Source organism: Lissotriton vulgaris, chromosome 8, assembly GCF_964263255.1.
Source record: "Lissotriton vulgaris chromosome 8, aLisVul1.2, whole genome shotgun sequence".
Lineage (NCBI taxonomy): Eukaryota > Metazoa > Chordata > Amphibia > Caudata > Salamandridae > Lissotriton > Lissotriton vulgaris.
In genome coordinates this window covers 1141295888-1141318446 of record NC_141696.1, presented here as the reverse complement: position 1 = coordinate 1141318446, position 22559 = coordinate 1141295888, and the positions used below count along the sequence as shown (strand labels likewise).

At 41.7% G+C, this 22559-nt stretch overlaps 1 protein-coding gene across 2 annotated transcripts in view; it reads right to left on the bottom strand.

Moving 5' to 3' along the window:
* Positions 1-22559, bottom strand: part of ESD (esterase D) — a 179141-nt gene that overhangs the window by 1999 nt on the left and 154583 nt on the right. For both annotated transcript variants that reach the window (XM_086934992.1, XM_086934993.1), the window contains exons 6-8: positions 20199-20318; positions 19519-19617; positions 13071-13238 (exon numbers count right to left, since the gene is read on the bottom strand). In XM_086934992.1, the coding sequence (XP_086791118.1) occupies positions 13071-13238; positions 19519-19617; positions 20199-20318 (387 nt within the window). The remainder of the gene's footprint in view (positions 1-13070; positions 13239-19518; positions 19618-20198; positions 20319-22559) is intronic.

Genomic DNA, 22559 nt, shown 5'->3' with positions numbered 1-22559 from the left:
TTTGTTATGGTCCTCCAGCAACTACCAACTGCTGGAGATTTTGAGCTGTCAGTTGATGTTCCTATCATTAAAGACTGATATGATTTGGTCAAAAGTCTGCTTGGCTTGGAGACATGCACACTCCCTTACTTGAACTGACCATGCAAGGATGATGTTGCCAGTCCAACACTGACAGCAACACTTCACCCAAGCATGGTTTCAGAAACTGGGGTAAAACGGATTTGCATATTTTTTCCTTACTATTCTCAGAATTTCGAACCCTACTCACTCCAGTGAGGCTGTCCAAAATGTTTCGGGGGTCCAGAATAATGCTGGAAGGGTTGTGGGGAAAGGGGTACACTCTTACACATCTGGTGGACCTGAATGGTGATAACGAGCATTTAGGGACACAGTTCTCATCACGATACACTCCATCACTAGCCTTACACTACTGCATGACCCACTCTTAGTCCTAACTAAGCGATCCAGTTGCGAATTGACTTTTCCCCACTACAACTCCACGAGGAAAACTCTTCTCCCACCTACTTTTAGCGGCATGACTAAGCATAACCCAAATATGGAAGCAATCATAGGCACCCTATATGAACATGTGGTGGGGAATATATGGACTCTCTATGCAATTAAAAAACTCACAGCCATACTAAGAGACAGAGAAGCCAAGTTCAACATGGCACCAATTCACTACATAAATAAATCAACAAAGAATTGTGGGATGCCATCTCACAATGTCCAAGATGCTGAGGGCATCAGAAATGTGGGTGATACCTCTTCAGACTCCGCGGGTGATGCACCCTCGGATGGTAATGTATGTCTTTTTCACTTAACTAGCGAGGGGTTAGAGGTGGGAGGTAGGGCCTTTATGTTAGATTTATCGCTTATCAGTATCCATACTAAGCAACACATGTATACCTCTTTCTGCCTCAATAGCTTTCTCTAATGGGTTTGTAACAGAGAATGTTCAAAGTGTAACTTTCTTGTTTGCAAATGGTAAATGAAACGGTTTAAAAAGAAAAAAAAAAACAATTCCAACTCTAATATTATTTTGGCCAAGTACTCGACATCATAGGTATTTGGAACCAACAAAATTCAGGATGGCATTATTCTCATAGTTGAAGCACCTTCCTCGCTGTCAGAGGTTATGATGTTTGGTAACATGTACTCAATTTCTGAAATGTCAATACACTCTGCTATTAGATAAACATTTTCCCCACTGAACTGTAAGGGGATCACAACAGGCCTTTAATATGAAAATGATGCAAATGTGTTTCTTTTACACCGAGTATGATCCTAAAGTTGGGTAACAGAGATAATTTCTTTGTGACTTCGGCATTTCTGAATAGTCTTTCTTTGTAACAAACCACTGTCTAAGTAATGGTAGATATACATACATTGACAACACGAATGTGTAACCAAAGTTGTTAGACATTATGTACACACTCTTAGAATGGACATTAATGGAAAAAACAAGTGCTTGGAATTTGGTAATTTTTGCATTTTCGACAAATCTAACGTATTGGCGCTGACATGGATGCATCGGGATGGGAAGCGTGCATTCAAGTCCAATGTCATGTAATCTCCTTCCCAAGAGAGGGTTGACCCCCTGCAGTGTTATCTTGATATGCACTGATCGCACAGATATATTCAATAGTGATGTATCAAAGGTCGGGTTAAGAGTATAACGCTTCTTCGGAAGTAAACAGAATAGGCAGTACATCCCTTTACTTATTTCGGAGAAAAAAAAAACCTCCATTGTGCCTTATTCTAGAAAAGAATCCACCGCTCCCATCACAAGATTATGGTTCTGATTCCGCTTTGTGCTACCTGCTCAAAAGCAATGCAGTAACCCTCAATGAAAATTGAGACGATCTACTGACCTTATGTTATTTTACCCCACTTAGGTTGAAAAGACCTCAGCTGTACCAAACAATAATTGTACCATCATAAGTAAGATCCACGGAGTCACTGAAAACATTTTTGTCCTCTTGCATGATATTGCTACAGGTTTGAGATGAGTGTTTTGTTCCTGCAGAGCATCCGTGCACTTTTCATTCAAAGTTTCAATATCAATTATAGCATCTCATCCACTATTGGGCTAAAGTAATCCCCACCATCAAAATGAACATTTAACAGCTTAATATCTCATTTAGCAGACTGGTATAAGTTTTTTGGCAAGTTCTGCCTTCCACATTTAATCCCCAACATTGGAGAGCATCTTCATCTCCTGCATTAGTTCTTGAGCTCTCTTTCCATGGGTCTTGGGAGGTACGATAGAGGTTCCTTCATTCCTTCTGTAGTTGCCAGTCGCATCTGCTCAGCAAAGCCTAAGAATTGGCAATTCTCCAGATTGTAATTTCCCATGATATCACACTAAATTGTGTTAGTTCTAAAAATATACTAATCTTGCCTGGAGGAGGTGTTTCCTGCCCTCTAATGGAATGTTTTCCTTTTGGCTTAATGAAGTCTGGTGCAACATAACACTTGGGATAGACTAGCACCTGTGGTGCCATTTTGTATTTGGCAACAGTCAGGTAATTGATTAATGCATATTTAGGACTTATTCTGGCTCTGCCTCTTGCTCCATGTGAGAGTTTGTCTGCAGTGACACCGCAGGGGACTTTAGTTTTGGTGATTCTAATATTACTTGTATCCTCTATAGCAGGTGACTTTCAGGGTGATATTGAATTGTCTCTCAATATCACTAGTGTTTTGGTCAATAAACTGTCTAATATCTACTCTTGGTGCATCAGCATCAAATGATAGAGTAGTATCTGCTTCACTCCAACCCTGTCCTGCCCTCTGTGGCAATTACTCCATTTAGTCAATTTTCTCTTCAACTGAACACTTTTTTGCAATCAAAGGATGAATGGAGTTGAAATGTCTTCGAAGGCTGCTCATCTCTGAAAGCTCAAGACTCTTCAAAATTGAGGCTTAATTACAAAGCTAACTACCGGCCTGGGTTGACATTCAGCTTGAAGCAGAACCTCTTTTTGTGTTTGGTCAATGGTGAACAATCAAGGTTTGTTTCAAGTCCTATCATCAGATGGAAGTCAGACTTTGTTTGAGGCCAATTGCCAGACCTATTTTGCAATTATTTTGGAGTATATTCAGGTCTTGTGTAGAAGTCAAAGGATCTATGCAGATAATGTTTTAAGCCTCTGGAGATGAGATTGAGCACTTCATGTAAACCTTAGGAGCACACTGTGTTCAAGTAACTAAGCTTGATTGAAATGAATGAATGAATGGGTGTATTTGTAAAGCGCTCCATTTACTCCAAGGAGCATCTTGGCGCTAGTGGAAAAGACCTAGATCTTTGGTAGGGAAAGGTTAGGCTAACCCATGAAATATGTGTCAGATGAGAGTTAACACAGTGTGGTCTGGGGCAGCAAAGATCCAGGTTGTTAGCAGTTTTTTGAACATATGTTCAAATTGCGCAAGTCTCAACTGGAAGGGTAAGGTGTTCCAGGCTTTCGTTCCTAGGACAGCCATTGCCTTCCCCCCTCTAGATTTCAGACAGAAGGTAGGGGGGTGATAAAACGTTTCCCAGAGGATGACCTTAAGAGGCGCTGGGTGGTATAAGGACTGATTCTGGACCTTAGGTATCTTTGACCCGTTGCCCTGGTGGCCTTGTAGATGATTATTAGAATTTTCAAAAGAATCCTTTGGTGAATAGGTAGCCAGTGCAGGATTTTGAGTGCTCCTGCAGAAGGAGAATCCTCAGGTAGCTTAAGTACTAACCTAGCTGCCATGTTCTGGACCACCTGTAATCTTTTCAGAACAGTCTTTTTAACTCATGCATACAGGCTGTTGCAGTAATCCAGGCGGGACAGGATTAATGCTACGACCACTGCCTTCCTAGTGCTTATAGGAAGTAGAGCGAGGAATTTTCTCAGGATCTTTATCGTGTGGAAACACAAACCTGCCACAGCTAGAGCTTGACTGTGGAAAGACAGTGTGGGATCGAACTTGATCCCTAAATTCCTCACACTGTTAACAGTGGAGCCGTATTTGGTTGCCACCACTGTTTGAGCGTGAAGAGATTAGATTTTCCAAACAGCATGATTTCAGTTTTTCGGCTGTTACATTTGAGATAGTTGAGTTTCAGCCAGTCCATGACTGCCGTTAGACAGTGATGAAATTTCTCTTCAGCCACTGTGGAATTTTTAATCGAGGGTAAGACTTAGCTGTGTGCTCGAGTTGGGGGGGTGAATCCAGAGCGCAGGGTATTCGCAGTCATGTGAGGTGTAGTGATGGCATAAACAGGTCCAATGATAGTCCAGGGGTTAGGCGGGGAAATTGGTGGGTCGTACTCCTCCTCAGCTTTACTTTTCGATTGTTTAGTAGTTACATCATGAGGCGACAGGCACACTGCGAGTTGGGGGCGGATATATACCGTGAGCAGGGGTGGAGGGAGGTAGCTGGGGTTCATTTGAGGGATGGGCTTTTTCTTTTTTTTCACATTGTTTGTTGTTGTTAATCAGGGCATCGAATTGGGCAGGGGCATGAATATGGCGCATTGGTCGGGATGAGGCCACTCCCTTTTGTATCTTGGGGGATGGGGGGTAGGGAACTGAAAGTGTTGAGTTACAACGTGGATGGGTTGGGTGATAAAATCAAGCGTAGTGTGGTTCTTCAATATCTCAAACGATACGCTCCTGATATGGTTCTATTGCAGGAAACGCGCTTGAAAGGGAATACATGTAAGGTGATGCATAGAATGGGGTGCAGCTAGGTCGCACATGCGGCCTTCACCTCGGGCTCCAGAGGGGTGGGAATACTCGCCCGTAGGGCACTCCCATTGGTGATTGACTCTATCTCAGAGGATGACAGGGGCAGATATGTCGGAGTGACAGGTCGCTGGGAGGGGCATGTTCTCTCCTCGTTATCGGTTTATGTGCCTCCGGGCCTGCAAGCTCTTACTTTTGCAGATTTGGGAAAGGTTCTGCTAGATCTCCCACGTGTTTTATTAATTTTGGGGGGTGACTTTAATGCGGTGGCCTCTGGAGCTCTGGACAGGTACTCTCCTCGGGATTTGAGACGGGACTGATTTTCTGGATGCCATTGATTTGATTGATGGCTGGAGGCTGCTCCATCCGGATCAAAAACAGTACACCTTTCAATCTGGGGCCCATGGTAGTCTCTCTAGATTAGATTATTGTCTCTGGCCGGCAGCTCATGCATCTTACATAGTGGAGGCGACGCATCTTGCTAGGGGCATATCTGACCATTCGCCGCTCTGGTTCCGTTTCGGTGTTGCCTTGAGGTCTGAGGGTAGGGTGGCCCCCATTAATCCCTGGCAACTGCGTAATCCTAAAGTCAGAGGGGACCTGGTCAAGGCACTAGATCATTATTTCCTTGAGAACGATGGATCGGTATCCTCATCTATTACGCTCGGGAAGGCCTTTAAGACGGTTCTTAGGAGTCAAGCTCTCTCGTTGATAGCAGGGGCTAAGAGAGACCGTAATAAAGCAATTGTTGATGTGGAAGTTGAGATAGGGGGCCTGGAGACGGAGCTGGAGCGGGAAGTAACTCGTGCTAAGCTGCATGTCCTTAATCTTAAACGGCATCCTGCAGCACCGTGAGGCTCGGATGTAGACGATCTTCTCTATCGGAATAGCGGCTCCCCAAAACGAGTAGGAGTATCCTTGACACTAGCTTGCCTGGACATCTGGAAGCACCGTGAGGCTCGGATGTATACAGTGATTTCACAAAAAATAGCGGCTCCTTTCAAGTAAACGAGTAGGAGTATCTCGGCCATTAGCTTACCTGAATAACAGTACATTTTAATCCAGCGTTTTTGATTCCCGGAGTGGAAGTCCGCAAATTACCGACTTGGGTACATTGATTGATTTCACAGCAATAAGGTACCGTTTCACCATGTCACATATGAAGTAGCGTCTTCCTGACATGGACCAAGTTATGAACTCAAGGATACCTGTTGAGATGTGGTAAACTCGGATCTACCAACATCGCTTGCTCTATCACAAAGGGGTTATTCAATATCCCTTGGTTGCCCCGTTTGCTCTCAGTCCTGATGAAGACTCGCAATCCCCAGGTCCAACTCACCGGGTGGGAATAAGTCGAGTCGAAACGTCAACACCTTCAATATATATACCTTGGACCAATTGTTCGTCAACATTGTATACAGTGCAAAACTGAGGATATTTAGGCTTATGTATTACAATGTTTTTGATCACAATAATATAAACTACGTTTTTGGCCAGGTGTTCAATACGGCGAATTCTATGTCCAGTATTGATTGTAAAATAATGTAAACTATCTCTTAATCACTACTGTGTATTTCCTTTCTCCCTTCACTTGTTTTCATTTTCTGGATCACATCTTTCCTTTGCACGCTCCTGCCTTGGGGCAACCTATGTGTGTTTTTATTGACATAAAAAATATTGTAAAAATATGAATACAGAAAAATAAAACAGGAATATATTTTCTTTAACCGTGGTGTAAGGTTTCTCTCAAGATAACATAGTCTTTGAGTTCAATACAGCAGACTGATCATTGTTGCTCCTTACCAAAATATTGTTTTATCATTGATTAGTTCAATTGTTGTAATCTATAGGTTCAGGACCATTGTTTGTTTATAATTTTAATCTTAATCTTAAACAGCACGAGTACAGGTCGCTGGTCACGGATAGCGCTAAGGCTCTGAATAGAGAGCAGCAAGGTCGACTGAATGACATCAGTGATAAAGTGGGGAAACTTATCGCTTGGTTGGATAAGAAAGATGGGACAAATCGTGTTGTCCCAGAGATAGTGACAGAGGTCGGAATACACCTTACAGACCCCCAGAATATTGTAGATAGCTTTGCCTGAATATTTTAACATTGTGTACACCTCGGTCTCTGTTCTCCCGGAGGAAGATTCCCAGTTAATGCTGCGAGACTAGCAGCTTCCGTTCCGGACCAGGGAGGACCGCAAGTTTATGGACAGTACTCTCACCATAGTCAAAGTGGCCCTGGCGGTGCGCTCTTTGAATTCGGGTAAGGGGTTGGGGCCAAATGGGATCCCCATTGAGCTGTACAAACTTCGACCTGATAAGGTTGCTCCCTACCTGAGACAGATGTTTATTAAGGCCCCGGAGACCAGGATGCTGCTCTACGATCAGAGAGTAGCTTCTATAGTGGTTATTCATAAGGAGGGCAAACCTAAATCAAGTTGCTCCTCATATAGGCCTATTTCATTATTAAATGCTGAACCCAAGATCCTTGCCAAGATCTTCTCCACCAGGTTGATTAGGTGATCAGTGGGTTGGTGCATCCCGATCAATCTGGCTTCATCCCTCATGGAAACAATGCCCTTAATTTGCGTAGGTTGCATAGTGTGATCGCCAGAGCTCATACCCTAATGGAACCCACCGTAATAGCGTCGCTGGATGCAACTATGGCCTTTGATACTCTAGAATGCCCTTATTTGTGGGCTGTCCTAGCAAAATTCCGCTTTGGCCCTGATTTTATTTGTTGGGTCCGCTTGTTGTATGTTGAACCCCTTGCCCAAGTGGTGGTGAATAACCGGATCTCGACGCCATTTAGTCTCGGACGGGGCACCCGACAGGGATGTCCCCTTTCTCCCCTCCTGCTCTCATTAGCTATAGGAGCCGTTGGCAGCTTGGATCCGCTGGGAGTCCTCGGTTTGGGGTCTCCGGTGGTCTCCGCAGTGGGAGGAGAGGATCTCTCTGTATGCAGACGTTATTTTACTTTATTTGGCCTCCCCCAGGAAATCCCTGGATGCTGTTTGTGATGTGCTGGTTTCCTTTGGTAGGAATTTGGGGTTGTCCATAAATTGGGGAAAATCGCTTTTGGTTGCTCTCAGTGAGGAGACTCCGCTTGTTCCGCGAAATTGTCCGATTCAATTAGCTACGGAAGGGTTTAAGTATTTAGGGATATTTGTTTCATTGGACTCCGCAACCAGTTATGAGAAGAATCTCCTTCCCCCTTGATTAGACTTAGAAGCGATGTGGCGAGCTGGAAGAGGCTCCCTCTCTCCCTGCTGGGGCATGCAACCCTCTTTAAAATGATGTCCCTGCCCCGTTTTCTTTATGCTCTTCAAAATACATTGGATGTGGTGCCTGCTAGCTATTTTCGAGAGGTCGAGGGGTTACAGCGTACGCGGTTATGGGATGGCAGACCTCGGATCGCATTAGCCAAATTGACGCTTCCGTGGTATGATGGTGGGATTGCACTCCCAGGTATCAGGCGATACTATTGGGCCTCTCAATTGGCCACCATTAACCTTAGTACTTATGGGCCCGCTTCGGTCCCAGGATATGCGATGGACAGATGGCTTCTTCCTGGAGGCAATTATAGTAGGGCATTGTATGCTACATCGGCGGGGAGATGTTTGACGGGGCCGACTAGGCATGCGGTGCGGATCTGGCGGGATGCCACTAGCTCTCTGGGATGGAGGGATTGATTGACGTTGGCACCACCACTATTTGTTTCCGAGAAGCTGGGTAAGCTCTGGAATACAAAGGGTTTTGATAAATGGGACCTGATTGGGATTTCAACTATTGGCGACGTTTGGGCCAAGGGAAGGATTAAACGTTTGAAGAATTGCAGGCTGAATATAAATTAGGTAGGACTGAGTAGTCAGGCATGCGTTGACAGTGGCTCTCCCGGCGGAAGCGGACTTGCCCGAGTCGTCGCCTCTTGAAGACAGAAGTTTAGATGGCCATCTGCCCGAAAAAACGATTTCCCTAGTTTATAAAAAGCTGATTAATCACAGGGCAGATCTATTGGTAGAGTGGAGGGAAAAATGGTCGCAAGATGGTGTTGAATTGGATGATGAGGATTGGCAGTCTGCTGTGTCGTTGCCGAAGGTGGTGGCGATCCCTGCACGATTGAGGCTTGTTCAGTTGAAAATAGTGTATGTCACAGGGCCCCGCCTGGTTCGAATGGGGCTGTCCGATACGGATTTGTGCAGACGGGGGTGCGTTCATGTGGGAACATTCCTCCATATCATCTGGGAGTGTTGCTCTGTGGCCAAGTATTGGCGTGGGATACATGATGTCATGCAAGAGGTTTTGGGGGTGGCTGTGCTACCGGAGGCGAGGAGGTGCCTCCTAAATATTTGGGAACCCACTGATCTTAATGCAGCGCAGACTAGCTGGGTGACTCTAGGTGATATAACGAAAGGGAATATAGCACAGAGGTGGGGATCCGAGAGGTTACCAACGGTCGAAGAATGGAAAGAAAATATGGATTGGTGTATGTTCTGGGAGGAAACTGTGTATATAGCTAGGGGCCGCCCCCGTAAATGAACATCTGTGTGGGGGCTCTGGAATCGCTACAGGGGAGACATTTGTGCACCACCTGTTGCGTCTCCAGTTGATGTTCCTACTTCTCCGTGAGTGTTCTGTAATTGGGTATCATGCTCCCTGCTTTCCCCCCTCACCCCCCCTTTTTTCTCCTGACGAGATGATGTGCAATGTTGAAGAATGTCTCCTCCCTGTAATGTCCCCTTTTTTGTTGATGCCTTGTTTTAATAAAAAGAAACATAAAAAAAAAGGAATTAGCTGTGTATCATCCACGTACGAAATGGATTCGATGTCAAAGGAGTCCATCAAGGTAAGCAGCGGTGTCATATAAAGATTGAATAAAGTTGGGCTCAGGGACGAGCCCTGAGGGACCCCTGATGACAGCTGTTTTTCTGTGAATTTGTAACTACCAAGTGTTACTATATTACGCCTGTTTTCTAGAAAAGATGATAGCCAAGCCAGCGCCTTTTTGGTAATGTCACTATTTGCAAGCCTATCTCGCAGAATATCATGAGAGACTGTGTCAAAAGCGGCCAATAAGTCGAACCGAATCAGTACAGCATCCTTGCCATGATCTAGGGCAAACTTTATGGTTTCAGTTGTGTGGAGCAGCACCGATTCTGTTGAGTGGCCAGGTCTAAAACCCGATTGTTTAGGGTGTGAGATATTTTCTTGCTGCAAAAAGTCATTAAGTTGTCTATTTGCCACTTTCTTTGCTATTTTGCTCAGACATGGTAGCAACGACATAGGTCTGAGGTTGGAGAGAGTGGTGGGGTCAGGAATTTTCTTTTTTTGTAGGGGATTTTTAGCCACACTCTTCCAGTTGTCCAGTATACTCTATAACATAAAGGAGGAATTAATTATTTGATTAATAGTCGGGTTCAGATTATATCCACAAGTGCATGCAATATTTTTGGGGGGCAGGGATTGAAGGGTGAACCTGACTTGCAAAAGAGAATAGCTTGCCTAGACTGTTCAAGACTTATCTCCTTGAAGAAGGTGAATTCTATTCTAGTTCCTGGAAGTTTGTGCTTCACTGGACAAGGGGATTTTTGTGAATTTTTTTTTAGGTCTACAATGTTGATTTCAAAGAATTCTGCAATTTGGTCACATAATCCCTGTGACGGATGAATTTCCTGTTCTAGAATGTTTGGATCCGTGTAAGATTTCACAGTATTAAAAATGTTTTTCTGATTTGCTGCTGCCTGATTTGATTAGAATAGTATACCTTCTTTTCTATTTTAATTTGTTGATGGTATAGTCTAAGAGCTGCTTTGAAAGATAGAAGTTCTTCTGATTTATAGTTATTTCTCCGTATTCTTTCCTATTTCCTGCATTGGCCTTGTAAGTCTTTAAGACAGGGGGTGAACCAGGGAGCAGAACGTTTATTAATTGTGCTTTTTTCTAGGAGGGGCGAATGGAGCCAGAGTATTGGCTAAAGAGGTCATCCAATTAAACAGGTCATTGTCAATCAAGGGGTTACCTGTAAGGGTAGGTTTGCCCACATCTGCCATGGCCTATAACTCAGGGTTGGTAAGCATGTTATTCCACTTGCGTCTAAATGTGAGTCCGGGTTGTCTAGGATTTTTCGCTGATTGAGCAATATTATAGCCAATCCTGAATGGAATAAACTTATGATCTGACCAAGTTATCGTAACTGGGGGATCAGCAATTAGGCAGGCGGTGTTGGTGCATATACCATCGAGGGTGAACCCTGTAATGATAAAATAGAAGACATTTATTTTACCCCAATAGGAGTTTCACGTTTCAAATTTCAAAAGTGAACGTGTTGTATTTTATCATTGTAGTATTTACTGGCAGATCAGTTTGCACAATGTTTCGCCTTGGTTTTGATATTGTTTGCTCTATTTTATATTCCACAAGCAGCAAAAAGTGTGCAGATTAATTTGAACCATTCCCTGCACCATTGCATTGTTTCTGTGATATGGGCCCTGAACACTAGGGAAGAATCATATTTCATTTAAAATAAAAATGAAGGTGATCAGAAATCGAATTAGGAGGAGTTGGAAGAGAGTGTAATGCAATCACACCCACCAAGAGAATGTAGGAGTTTAACACATTAATTGTAAGCATCTATTTACAATCTGAAGGGCATATGGCTAAGTCCCAGCCCACCCACCTATCCTTCAGGGGTTAATAAAGTTGAGGAATAACAGCATTGCTATGCAAGAAGTCTTGTAATTCTAATAGTGGCTGCAATATAAATGATGCAAGACCATGGAGATCAAATTACACACAAACAAGCCCCTTATGAAGCCCAGGTTCCTGCCTATGAAGGAGATGAACCTCATGCGCTTGGAGCCAAAACTGGTTCAAAGGGAATGATACAGGGTTAAGTCAATGTACAAAAGAAGGGGGTTCCCCAAGGTGATACAAGATATAGGCAGGAAGGAGGGGGATTAAGACACAAATAGAAAGAAACACCCTGCCAGAATAAATATCAAATGGTCCTCAAAGGATCCAGTTCTGTTCAAAACGGAGCAATATGGCCAATATATCAAAGCCAGTAATTTCAAACCATCCTTTTTACGAAAAATACATTTTTTTATTAATTTTTCAAGCACATATTTATAAATAAATATTCAAGGACAATTTATTTAGTGTTCAATTAAAACAGACAGCATGATATTGCACATCAAATGGCGGAGAGAACATCCTCATACGATTTAGTGTTCCATAAACTCCGGGGCAGAAAAAAAAGGGGCTCAACAGTCACTCGTACTTTAAGGGGTTCATTCAAGCTCACATGCATTCAAAACATTCAGACAAATAAACTTGACAGGGTCTGCAACAAAATCGAGGGACTCATGGTTGCATAGACCAGGGTGCAGAAATGAAACGGCAAAAAAATAGGTATATTGTTGCCGGTCTGAGGGTTAAGTCAATGTTCAGAATATCCAGTACGTATGAGTACAGGACTCATCACTTGTCTGGTGCCTGTCATGTGAACCATTACCTGGTGCAAGCTGTTGTATTCACAAAATATTGCTACTTATAAGTGGATGAGGCATTATTTCCCCTTTTGTTCGTGCACTGTGGCCCAGCCTCTTCCTGTTACTCAGGGTCCCAACCACACTCTCCAATAAGGTTATGTAAAATGAAACCCTCAGACTTTTTTCCCATCTTTTAGACCAGAACACAATAACCTCACACCTTTTTAACAGGGTACATTATTTGAACAACCAAACCATGACACTCCTTTGTGCACATTCTCCAACAGCTTCACAACTGATACACTAGAACTCAGCTGAGATACACACCCTAAAACTGCAACAAACGCACCTATTGCAAGCGGACCGTCGCCTGACAATTTAAAAACCTCCCCAGCCCTCCACCATCAATGGGTGTCCCCCAAGACTCGGTTCTGTGTCCGCTCCTTTTCCCTTTCTCATAAACTACATTCCCTGGTGAAGTCAAATGAAATTTAAAAAAAGTAACTGGGAAATCCATGTCAATAGATATTGACTTTATTCAGGAAAATATCCAGATCTGGAATTAGGAAGCCCCACCTCCTGAAGCATGGTACAGTACACAGAGTTAAGACTACTGGAAAAAGGCTGAAGACAATGGAAAGTGAATAGTACTCACCTGCAATTACAGGAATGCTACTCTTACTAAACAGTAATCACACATTCCCATGTGGAAAACTCTACGTATGAAAGCTTTATCAACAGTACAGCGAATGGAATCCATGCAAGCTCATAGCTGTTGTTTTCCAGCCCTTTCGTGGATGGAGAATATTTCATTACATACATCAAATATTTACAAAACTGAAACGTACCTGCTGCAATCGGAAAACAACAGGGATTTTACGCTCTGTACAAGCAGCAATGAAGTTGTCAGGAAGTAGCTGTCCTGCTGCAAGGAACTGATCTTCGTTGCCTTGGTCTATTAATATGTCCAACTGGGAACCAGTATAGTTTTTCACAAGTTGGGTTGCATCATAACCCTGTAGAAAACCATGTGAATATGGTAAACGTTGATTAAAGGGTCACTTTAATAGCTAATATGTTGTACAATTAATTTGCTGTTTTTTATATTTAAGAATAAAACATTTTACAATACATAAAAAAATCAAAAGATGTAAATGTGTGATTATGTGACTTTTCAGCTCATCATACTTTCTTCACTGCCTCATCTCACCTTTGCATCCATTTGTGCCATCCATAGCATTTCAGGTTTACACTAAATGGACCTCGAGCAATATTTGTATTATTGTAGGAGATCAAGTTGTCCACACACAAAATCACTAATGCGTTCATAATGTGAGCTTGGTTAGATCTCACCTTTGTGGTTTTCCTGCAAATAGCAAATAGAACTGTAGGGGTATTTAGCATATACCATGTTTTGTACCGCATTATCCAGAGAAAGTATAAGGTAGAATAGCCTTTTCCACACCAGAGAGCCAAAGAGCTGCTGATTTTTGTGTGCAATTTAGTTGCAGATACCAACAGAAGTAGGTTTGTCAATGGCTGATTGATTGGCAAATGCAGATTACCACAGAAGATTGCGAGAGGGTTTATGACAGTGAAAATGCAGTGTGTGTTCTATAAATGTAGCCTGCAATGTTTTTGACCATGAAAATGCAGTGTGTGTGATATGAATGTTGATCCTTACTTGGGTAATAGAGGCTTCTCTTGGGGAACCAATCAAATTCCTCAATTTTTCTACATAAGCTAAGTTTATGGAAGGACACCTCGATTTTTCACAGGAGACAAAGCAGCCATTTTTAAGAAGCCTAAAAAATCCCAACAGTTTCTGAAAGTCAAATTCTGCACATAAGTTCATAGCTCCCAATTGACTGGTTTACTGGACTATAGTGAGTCAAGGTAGCCAAGAAAAGTTACGGTTTTTTATCTTCCCGCCAAACTGTGGCCTCAGTAGCTGGATCCCTAGAAACTCTGCCTTCAATACTTTGGTAACAATGTCTAATAGAGGAGGTACTCGGACGCGAACAAAGCAGAACGAAGCAGGCCCTGGAAGCTTGCATTCAAGATGCAGGTATTTCTGGTCGGTGCTGTAAAGCTTCAAGGACAGGGAAGACAGCTTCCAAGGCAAAATAACGGCAAACTAATTGTTAACAAAGATAATAAGATATGGATTTTCCTAGCGACTTTGCATAATACTGAACCTCTTTATTGGAGAAATAATTTTTTGGGGGGAGGCTAATGAGAACACCAAGAGGGTGATCATTATCATACCGCATTAACCTGCTAAAGCTAGTTATTGCTCTAATTTTAGGGCAATACACTGGTGTTGGAATTCTACAAAAGTATTCTGATAACAGAATGCAGTCCGACAACATCTTGATTTTTTGAGAAAATAGCGGTCCTCAAAGGCTCTGCAATTTAACTAAATCTTCTACTTGTTCAGGCTCAGTTTTCTTTTCCTGTTCACAAGACACTGCAGCTTTTATATACATTATGAATCTGTGCAGTTTTTTCTTTATTTTATTGTCTGATCAAATTGAAATATATTACATTTGAGAAGATCGCTTTATTCTTCTAAATAAAATTTTAACACTCAAACTAATTACCACAAACCTGTTGAAAAGGGAGACCTGAAAGCAACCCCTCCACTGGAGGGGGACAAAAGTGATTTTCACACAGAACAATCACAGTCTTGTGTCATCTATCACCATTCATCCACCACTTGTGTCTACCCACCCCTTTATCTCATCATCCAAGTTCCAATGAATCTTCACGAAAATGGTATGCTATTTGGAATGTACTTAGATAGCAGTGAATAACAAACATGCCTGTTACAGTGCTTTACCAAAAGTCAGAATTCAACCATTTGAACTTAAAGAGAAAACTGCAGAAGAATGTATGAACGTGCCAGAATTTTAGAGGCTTCAGCAAATTATGTATCAAACTGCTGTAAATGCAAACCCAGCGTGAAACTCAATCCCATCTGCTTCAGGGCAATATATGGGCCTAGATGCATCTATGCTGGTCAATACAAACTGGAGAAGGTTTGCTTCAGCAAGGGAGAGCAGTAGCAATATTCGAAAACCTATCTGGACAAATGTGTCCTTTCAGGAGTGTGCACGTAAAACCACAAGCAGGCATTCAAATGAGAAGTAATCTTATTAGTACTTTATTATTGAATTAAAGGCATCAAGGAATGATTCTTTTAGGTAACCGATTCCTGTTTTGTTAATAAGTTAATGTGCATTCCCTGACTTCAAGATCCTGACAAGGAGGAACATAAGGCCAGTCTATGGCTTTACAATAGGTTCCAACCTTAAGACCAAAGAGCTGGAGATTTATTTTGAAATTCCCCTTGATATGCAGGGAAACGCTTTACGCTGGCTTTTGTTAACTTGTTTTCAAGAGAACTGGTTTACTATGGTGAAGATCCGAATGTTCAGCTTGAATAATAAGTCCATAGTGCGCAACTAAGGAAAACGGTACCCAAGGGGAAAAAAAATATTTAATTCGGGCCAGGACGCTATACAGCAGTCTAAGATACGTTTCTATAAAAGGCAACTTCCGTATTGCTAGCACTTCCTTTGACATGATATGGATCTTCGCTGTTTGTTCCGATAATGCATTGTCATTGCAGTATCTCCTTCAGTAGGATGGTAGATGTTATCAATGGTAGAAGAGATTTCAGGTGAACAGTTTTCTGTTCCAGCATACATATGAATCAAGGTCCCTGCTGAAGGCACAGCCTTGCCCTGAGATATTCCCTGTGTGCTCCCAGTCTTATATTAGGAATGTATTGCTGTCATTATTGAAGAAGTTGGTTTCTGAGATGTAACCTCTTGCCAAATATTGGAGATCTTGCCTCACCATAAGAGGGACTGAATACAGTCTACCGTCTTCTTGGATCACTGATCTTCTAAGACGGGTCATTCTCCAACCTTTCCAATAGTGAGAGCAACTTCTGATCATTGAAAGCCACACTGAGCTACTGTCTAACATAGGGATTTCACAATTGTACATAAAGGCCAAGTATCTTAAAAACGTCCCACGGAGTACCCAAGTCCTGCTCAGTGAGCATACACAAATGCTGTATCACAAAAGGAATATTGTGGCAGTCCCAAAACGATCATTTGTGTCCCTTTGCTGTCTTTCATGAATAACCTCTGTAGGGAAGTGTCTCATTGAGATTTCTGGTCCTAACATTCAATAAGAGGTGCACTTGCTCCCACAAGACTATCACCGGCACAGGATATATCGGCCAGACAATCCTTATACCAAATTAATGTATGCAATAGAACTTAGCTTAGAAGCAAAGGAGAGCACAGAAAGAAAGACAAGAAGGATTGATACAAATAAAAAAAGGAAGAGTGAAGAAAGTAAAAAAAATGAAATAGAAAAACAGAAATAAAGAGGGAGAAATAGAAATATAAAATGACAAAGGAAGAACAATAATACTTACAAAGATACAGAAAATGAATGGTAGGTATACAGTAAAAGAGATACATGAGAGGGAGAAAGGATAGAGTGGTGAGATACAGAAAAAAAGAAAGAAGATAATGAGAAAAATTAATGGACAGGACAAAATGACTTAAAAAAAAGAAAGAAGCAAAGACGGACCAAAAGAAATGGGTAAAAAAGATAACAGAAAAAGGGCACAAGACAGATGCAAGAAAGAAAAGGTAAAAGGACAGGAAGAAAGAAACCGAAAGATGAAAGAAAGTGGAACGAAAGAAAGAAGAAAAGTAGAAAACTAAAGAAAGAAGAGAAGATAAAGCTAGAAAAGAGAAATAAAAGGAGACAAAGCTGAAGAAAAAAGTAAAGAACAGAAAGGAGATAATAGGAGCACAAGTAGAGGTGTAATGGTAAGGATACAAAGGTAACAAAAAAACAGAAATAAACATGAGAAGAAAAAATAAACTCAAACAAGACAATGTAGAATAAAAGAGAAAGGTAGAGCAAGAAAGAAATAAAAAAAAGAAAGAGGGAAACAAATAAGAATGAGGTTGAAAAGAGGAAGGAGAGGATAAAAGGAAAAGAACAGAAGAAACGAGAGACAATGGGAGAAAGAAATCAGAAAAAAGATTGAGAGATTAACAGAAGAGAAAAAAATATTTTTCATAAGTGTGAACTGCATTGTCTTGAACTGTCAGTTTCCAGGTCTAACAGAAATGGGCACAAAATGTTTAAAATGTTGTCAAGCAGGTGAGCAGCTGTATATCAAAAATTTGAGCAGCTGTATTTTATCATGTACATTAACATGTCAGAGGCAGCCTACAAGCTATCAGGCCCCTACTTTTGACTTGCTTGAGATCCCTGTACTAGGTGTTCCCGAAGTGGTTCTTTGGTTAGCCCGGCATTATGGACCAGGCAGATGAACAAGGGAAAATTGCGTAAGGAACAAGAAACTTGCCAAAGTAGTTAAAGTCTCATTCAGAGAGTGAATCTTTGAAAATATATGACAAGTTTGTGTCAAATGTGGCCTACAAATTTTTTAAGTTTTCAACTTGCTTTCTCGGCTGATCTGGAGGCTGCTGGTCCTAGTTTCAGTGCCAAGTTGGGCTTGACAAGTAATTAACCCATATGCTAAACGACAACCATGTAATTTCACCTTACAGCTGCCACCACCGCAGCTTTGGATTTGGAAAACACTCTTAGATCGGAGGCCAATTAGGAGTAAATGCTAATAAGAGTTCCCCATGTGATGCCTGAGAAATTGTCAGCGCTCTTTGAAGAGTCTGTACAATCGGCATCAGCCTCTGCCTTAGATTGTTCTCTGCTCAGCAGGTGAGTGGTATAAGTGGAGTGAAGAGTGAATGCCAATTATAATGTGTACTTTATTTTGTGGATGATAAAGGTAACAGAACAGCAAATAGACATCTGTGATCACAGCTGCTTCTGGTGTATTTGAATCCACAGCACTACACAACGATGCTTATAGAGGAAATAACATAGCATATGTGGCTGTAGATAAACATGCCTGCATAGACTGAAAAGCACTTTCCCTTCAGAAACTGTGGCTAGTGAGCAGATGATGCAGATGTTTGGAACAAAGTTGTTAGCACAGTCTGGCCAAGCATCACCTGTTGGCGGGGTAAATATCCACAGTAGTGTTTAGTGACCATGTGTTGACCAGGTAGCAGCAGTGCAGATGTCAGCTAGCAGAATGTTGCCTAGAGAAGCCATGGTGTCACCGTCTTTGCATGTGTGCCATAGGGTGGGCACTTTGCAGTGGCGTATCACGTTTGGACGGTCTTAAAATTCCATCTCAAAATGCCTGACTTAGATATAGGGTGTTGAAAATAGGGTTCAACAAAGGCCACAAAAAATAGTTTGTTAAGTGGAAGGACTTGGACCTGTCAATATTATACACGAGCACCCTTTTAACGTATAGGGAGTTAAGACCACTTCCACTGCTGAGCCTGGTTACAAGAAGACGGTAGCTCAGTGGTCTGATGTGGAATGTTGAGATTACCTTCAGAAGAAATTTGTGGTTGTTTCTAAGGACCATCGTCTTTGTTGACCTGGATGAATTTCACATTACAACAGAAATTCACATGAGAGGGGGGGCAGTAGACAACACTCTCACTTACAGCGAAGAGCAGGTCACACGACTGATCACAAATGGTACGCTACCACCACCTCTATGTGATGTACCCAAGACTTGCTCAGTAGTCCAGAGTCTACTTTGAGGTCCGGCTGGTGTGCCCCTCCAGGTCACAGTACAGGTCCAGTACCTCACATGTTCAGGGACATGCTAAGCCATTGAGCTCACACTACTTTACTGTGATGCAAAGGCCAAAATAAAAGTCAAGATTCCTGTTTCACATGCAGTAGGATGCTCAGAAGGTGGGCACATGGCTTTGTACCATGCAACACCTGTGAATTATAATCAGATTCATTCATTATATATCCAATATCTTCACCCACATGCGTGTTGAATAAGGAAGATCCAGAATTGTATTCCTTTGTGCTTGAGGTGTCAGCAAAGTTAAACTCTCCTAAGAGGAAGCCTCATGTATAGACCATGTCCGCTATCCTGAATCAACAAATCAGATTTATGACAACTGATAAAATATCAGAAAAGACCCAACCCCCATACTTTGTTATTTTCCAGCGAGAATGAATTCAAAGCCAGAATTGTTAGCGACTCAAGTCATACACTTTTATATTTGACAATATGGTTAATCTGTGCCATCGTTATTATATATATAGTGATCATATTTACATATAAACAATGGAAACATGTTGCATGGCAGTGTGCTACCGTTTTCTGAGCTAAAAATGTTTTATGTCCATTACCTCCCATGTACTTTGATCAGGTCCCAAGTACCCGCCGAAAGCCTTTTTACCCCATGGGCACTGTATCGGATTGCATATTGGAGCAAAAGCGGACACAGCCTAGTAAAAGAAACAGAGATGTGCATTAAAATAGTGAAAGCAATCTACTAAATAGCAAGCCTAGAAAATTATTTTTCTACGGAGTATTCGAAAATGATCTTTGAAAATCATGAATTAGAATGTTTTCACAACATTTCAATACAAATGTAATGAGAAAATGAATTGAAATACAGCCAATTCATTTTCAGTGGCATAAACATAACTAGACAAAAGGAGTATGTCATGGATTCATAACACCCACACACGTGTACGCTTTGGACTGTATATATAAAGGTAATATACACATCTTTTAATAAAAGGCAATACCATCCATAGAGATTCTGATGCCATATGACAAAAGAGTTTGATGGTTTTCAAATTTTCAAAGCCCATCATTAAAAGTACATTCTGACATTTTATCAGTAATCTAATATAATGTGGAAGTCAAATGTATACAACATCCGGACTTTTACAGGTTGGCTCCTTAAATGCAAACGAGCCAAAACCATGCTGCAGTGGAATATATTGAACTACTTTTAACTATATGATAAAAAAATATTCACCACATACAATAGTCAAACTGTTTATTAGTTGTAGTGTACCTTGTATTTCCCAGGGTTCTTCAAAGCACAGATTAGCGCTCCGTGGCCACCCATCGAGTGTCCAGAAATTGAAATCTTTTCTGGGTCAGTTGGAAAGTTTGCATTTATCAGTCGAGGTAGCTGGAAATGATTATCATCCTATTAGTTTGCCATCAATCCATTTCAACATTTACATACGTTTAGTTTGCACCAATTACCTTTATAACAAGATAAATGTTTTTTCAATACAGTGGATAGAAAGAACCAGCTACTGAGGAGAAGGAACATTACATTAACCACTGCTTTTCCTCCTGCGCCACCGTCCATAAAAATATTAGGGTGATGTTTGATTACTTTTTATATTTTAATTTTTTCTCCAAAGCATGAGTTAGCAAGAATCTTTTTTTTTTATTCCTCAGACATTTTAATTCAAATGTCAAAAGGATAACAGTGAGCAATCAATGTATTTGGGCTTCACAATATTAAAATTCACAAACTGATCACATATATTATAATAAAACAACAATCTGGAACCTAAAGTTCTTCGACACAACATACCTTCACATATGTTTAAATTATTCCTACAAGTTGGTAAAACGAGTCTCACTAGGAGCCCAAAGCAAGGTTAACAGAGCTCGTTTAAAGTGGTAGTGTACATTTTTAGCATCAACAAAGGAGTCTGTTGCTTACTTTAGAGCAGATAGAAAACTCTTCCTCCACCAGTCTCGCCATATGTAACTAGATAGTGCAAATCTATCTAATGCATATATTATCCAAAGTTCTACAGTGCCAATGAAATAGGACAATCGACTCGAAATGGATTTTAGCTGATGGACTGAATAACAAATAATAAGTAAAGACTAACAAAATGCACTATGTATTTCACAGGAATTCAAATTGATGAGCATAGGCAATTATGCTCAGGTGTCTCTCCAGCTCTGCATTAAGTAATCAGTAAAAAACACACAGGTATTAAAATACAAAATCAAAATCATTTAGATACTGGCTGTGGTCTACCTTTCAATTGAAACAGTTGTTTTTGCTTTGCTTAGAACTCTGGCGCCATTTGGCCAAATCTACAAAAGGTAATTATAAAAACAAAAAGCATTTTCTATGTTTACTCCCACATAAAAACTCAACTCACTGCTGAATGTAATTAGACCAAATTTGGCATGGGCTAAAACTTTGAGGTCTGTGCCTCTGATAGGTTTGTTGTAAACCCATTCACTAGTTTTACATATTTGTGTTTCAAAAAGGTGTCGACTGGGCAATGAATGGTTAATTTTAGAGATCTGGACCGTAAATTTACAGATACTGCAATGATCCAGATCCTCGACTTCTTTACATATAATACATTTGAACGATAAACAAATCCCACTCAAAGAGGGATCATGTTTTTGAAGCTGCCATTACAGAATGTTAAAGCGATACCGAAGGGGATGATGGACGGAGCGTTTGAGCAAATCAAACACTCACCCCAAGTCAACTGATCTGGGTTTAATCCATCCTCATTCTTTAGCTCACTCCACCACCCCAGTTCAGACATGGCCATATGCAAATCAGTCTGACCCCCTGTGCCTCATGGGAACAGTCCAGCCCGAACTGCCAAGCCATGTCTTCCCTGGACCGGAAACAAGCATCCTGGGACCGGTTTCGGGTTCATAAACCTCATCAGCCAGGCTATCTTGAATCCAGTGGCAAAGTGAGCAAGGGACCCATGTCTAGGCATAGCCTGCCAACTTGTGGCGAATAAAGCGATACCAGTCCCAAGATGCTTGTTTCCGGTCCAGGGAAGACATGGCCAAAATCAGTTGACTGGGGGTGAGTGTTTGATTTGCTCAAACGCTCCGTCCATCATCCCATTTGGTATCGCTTTGTTACAGAATGTAAGGCAAGGAGGTCTGCGCCATTACAAAAAGTGAGTGTGTATAAAGGGGGCTGGAGGGAGCATCCACTGACCTCAGGGAGGATGCGAGTGACCCCAAAAACTATTCAACAAATATATTAATAAAATAAATAGATAGATAAACAACTATCATATTTTTCTTGCAGGATTCCCAGATTCAAATGTGGGTTCAGGGATCTGTAAATCTGTCGGCAATGTGTTTTGCAAATCTAGAAGAAAAAGATAGAAAAAAACGTACGGCAGATGTGCACAGCAAAGGCCATGCAAAGTGTGCACTCTGGACACAAACTAGTTCAGAACCTGGCCATAGGTGCACTTAGTTGCCCGCCAAGGGTTGGGTGCAGTGCTTGGACATAGGTGACATCTGGAGGCGAATCCCCACTGCACGTGGCCATACACAGGGGGAGATTGTGCCGTGTCGGGGTTGGAAGGTGCTAATCTCAGGGACACAACTCCCAATGCGCACACAGCAAAAG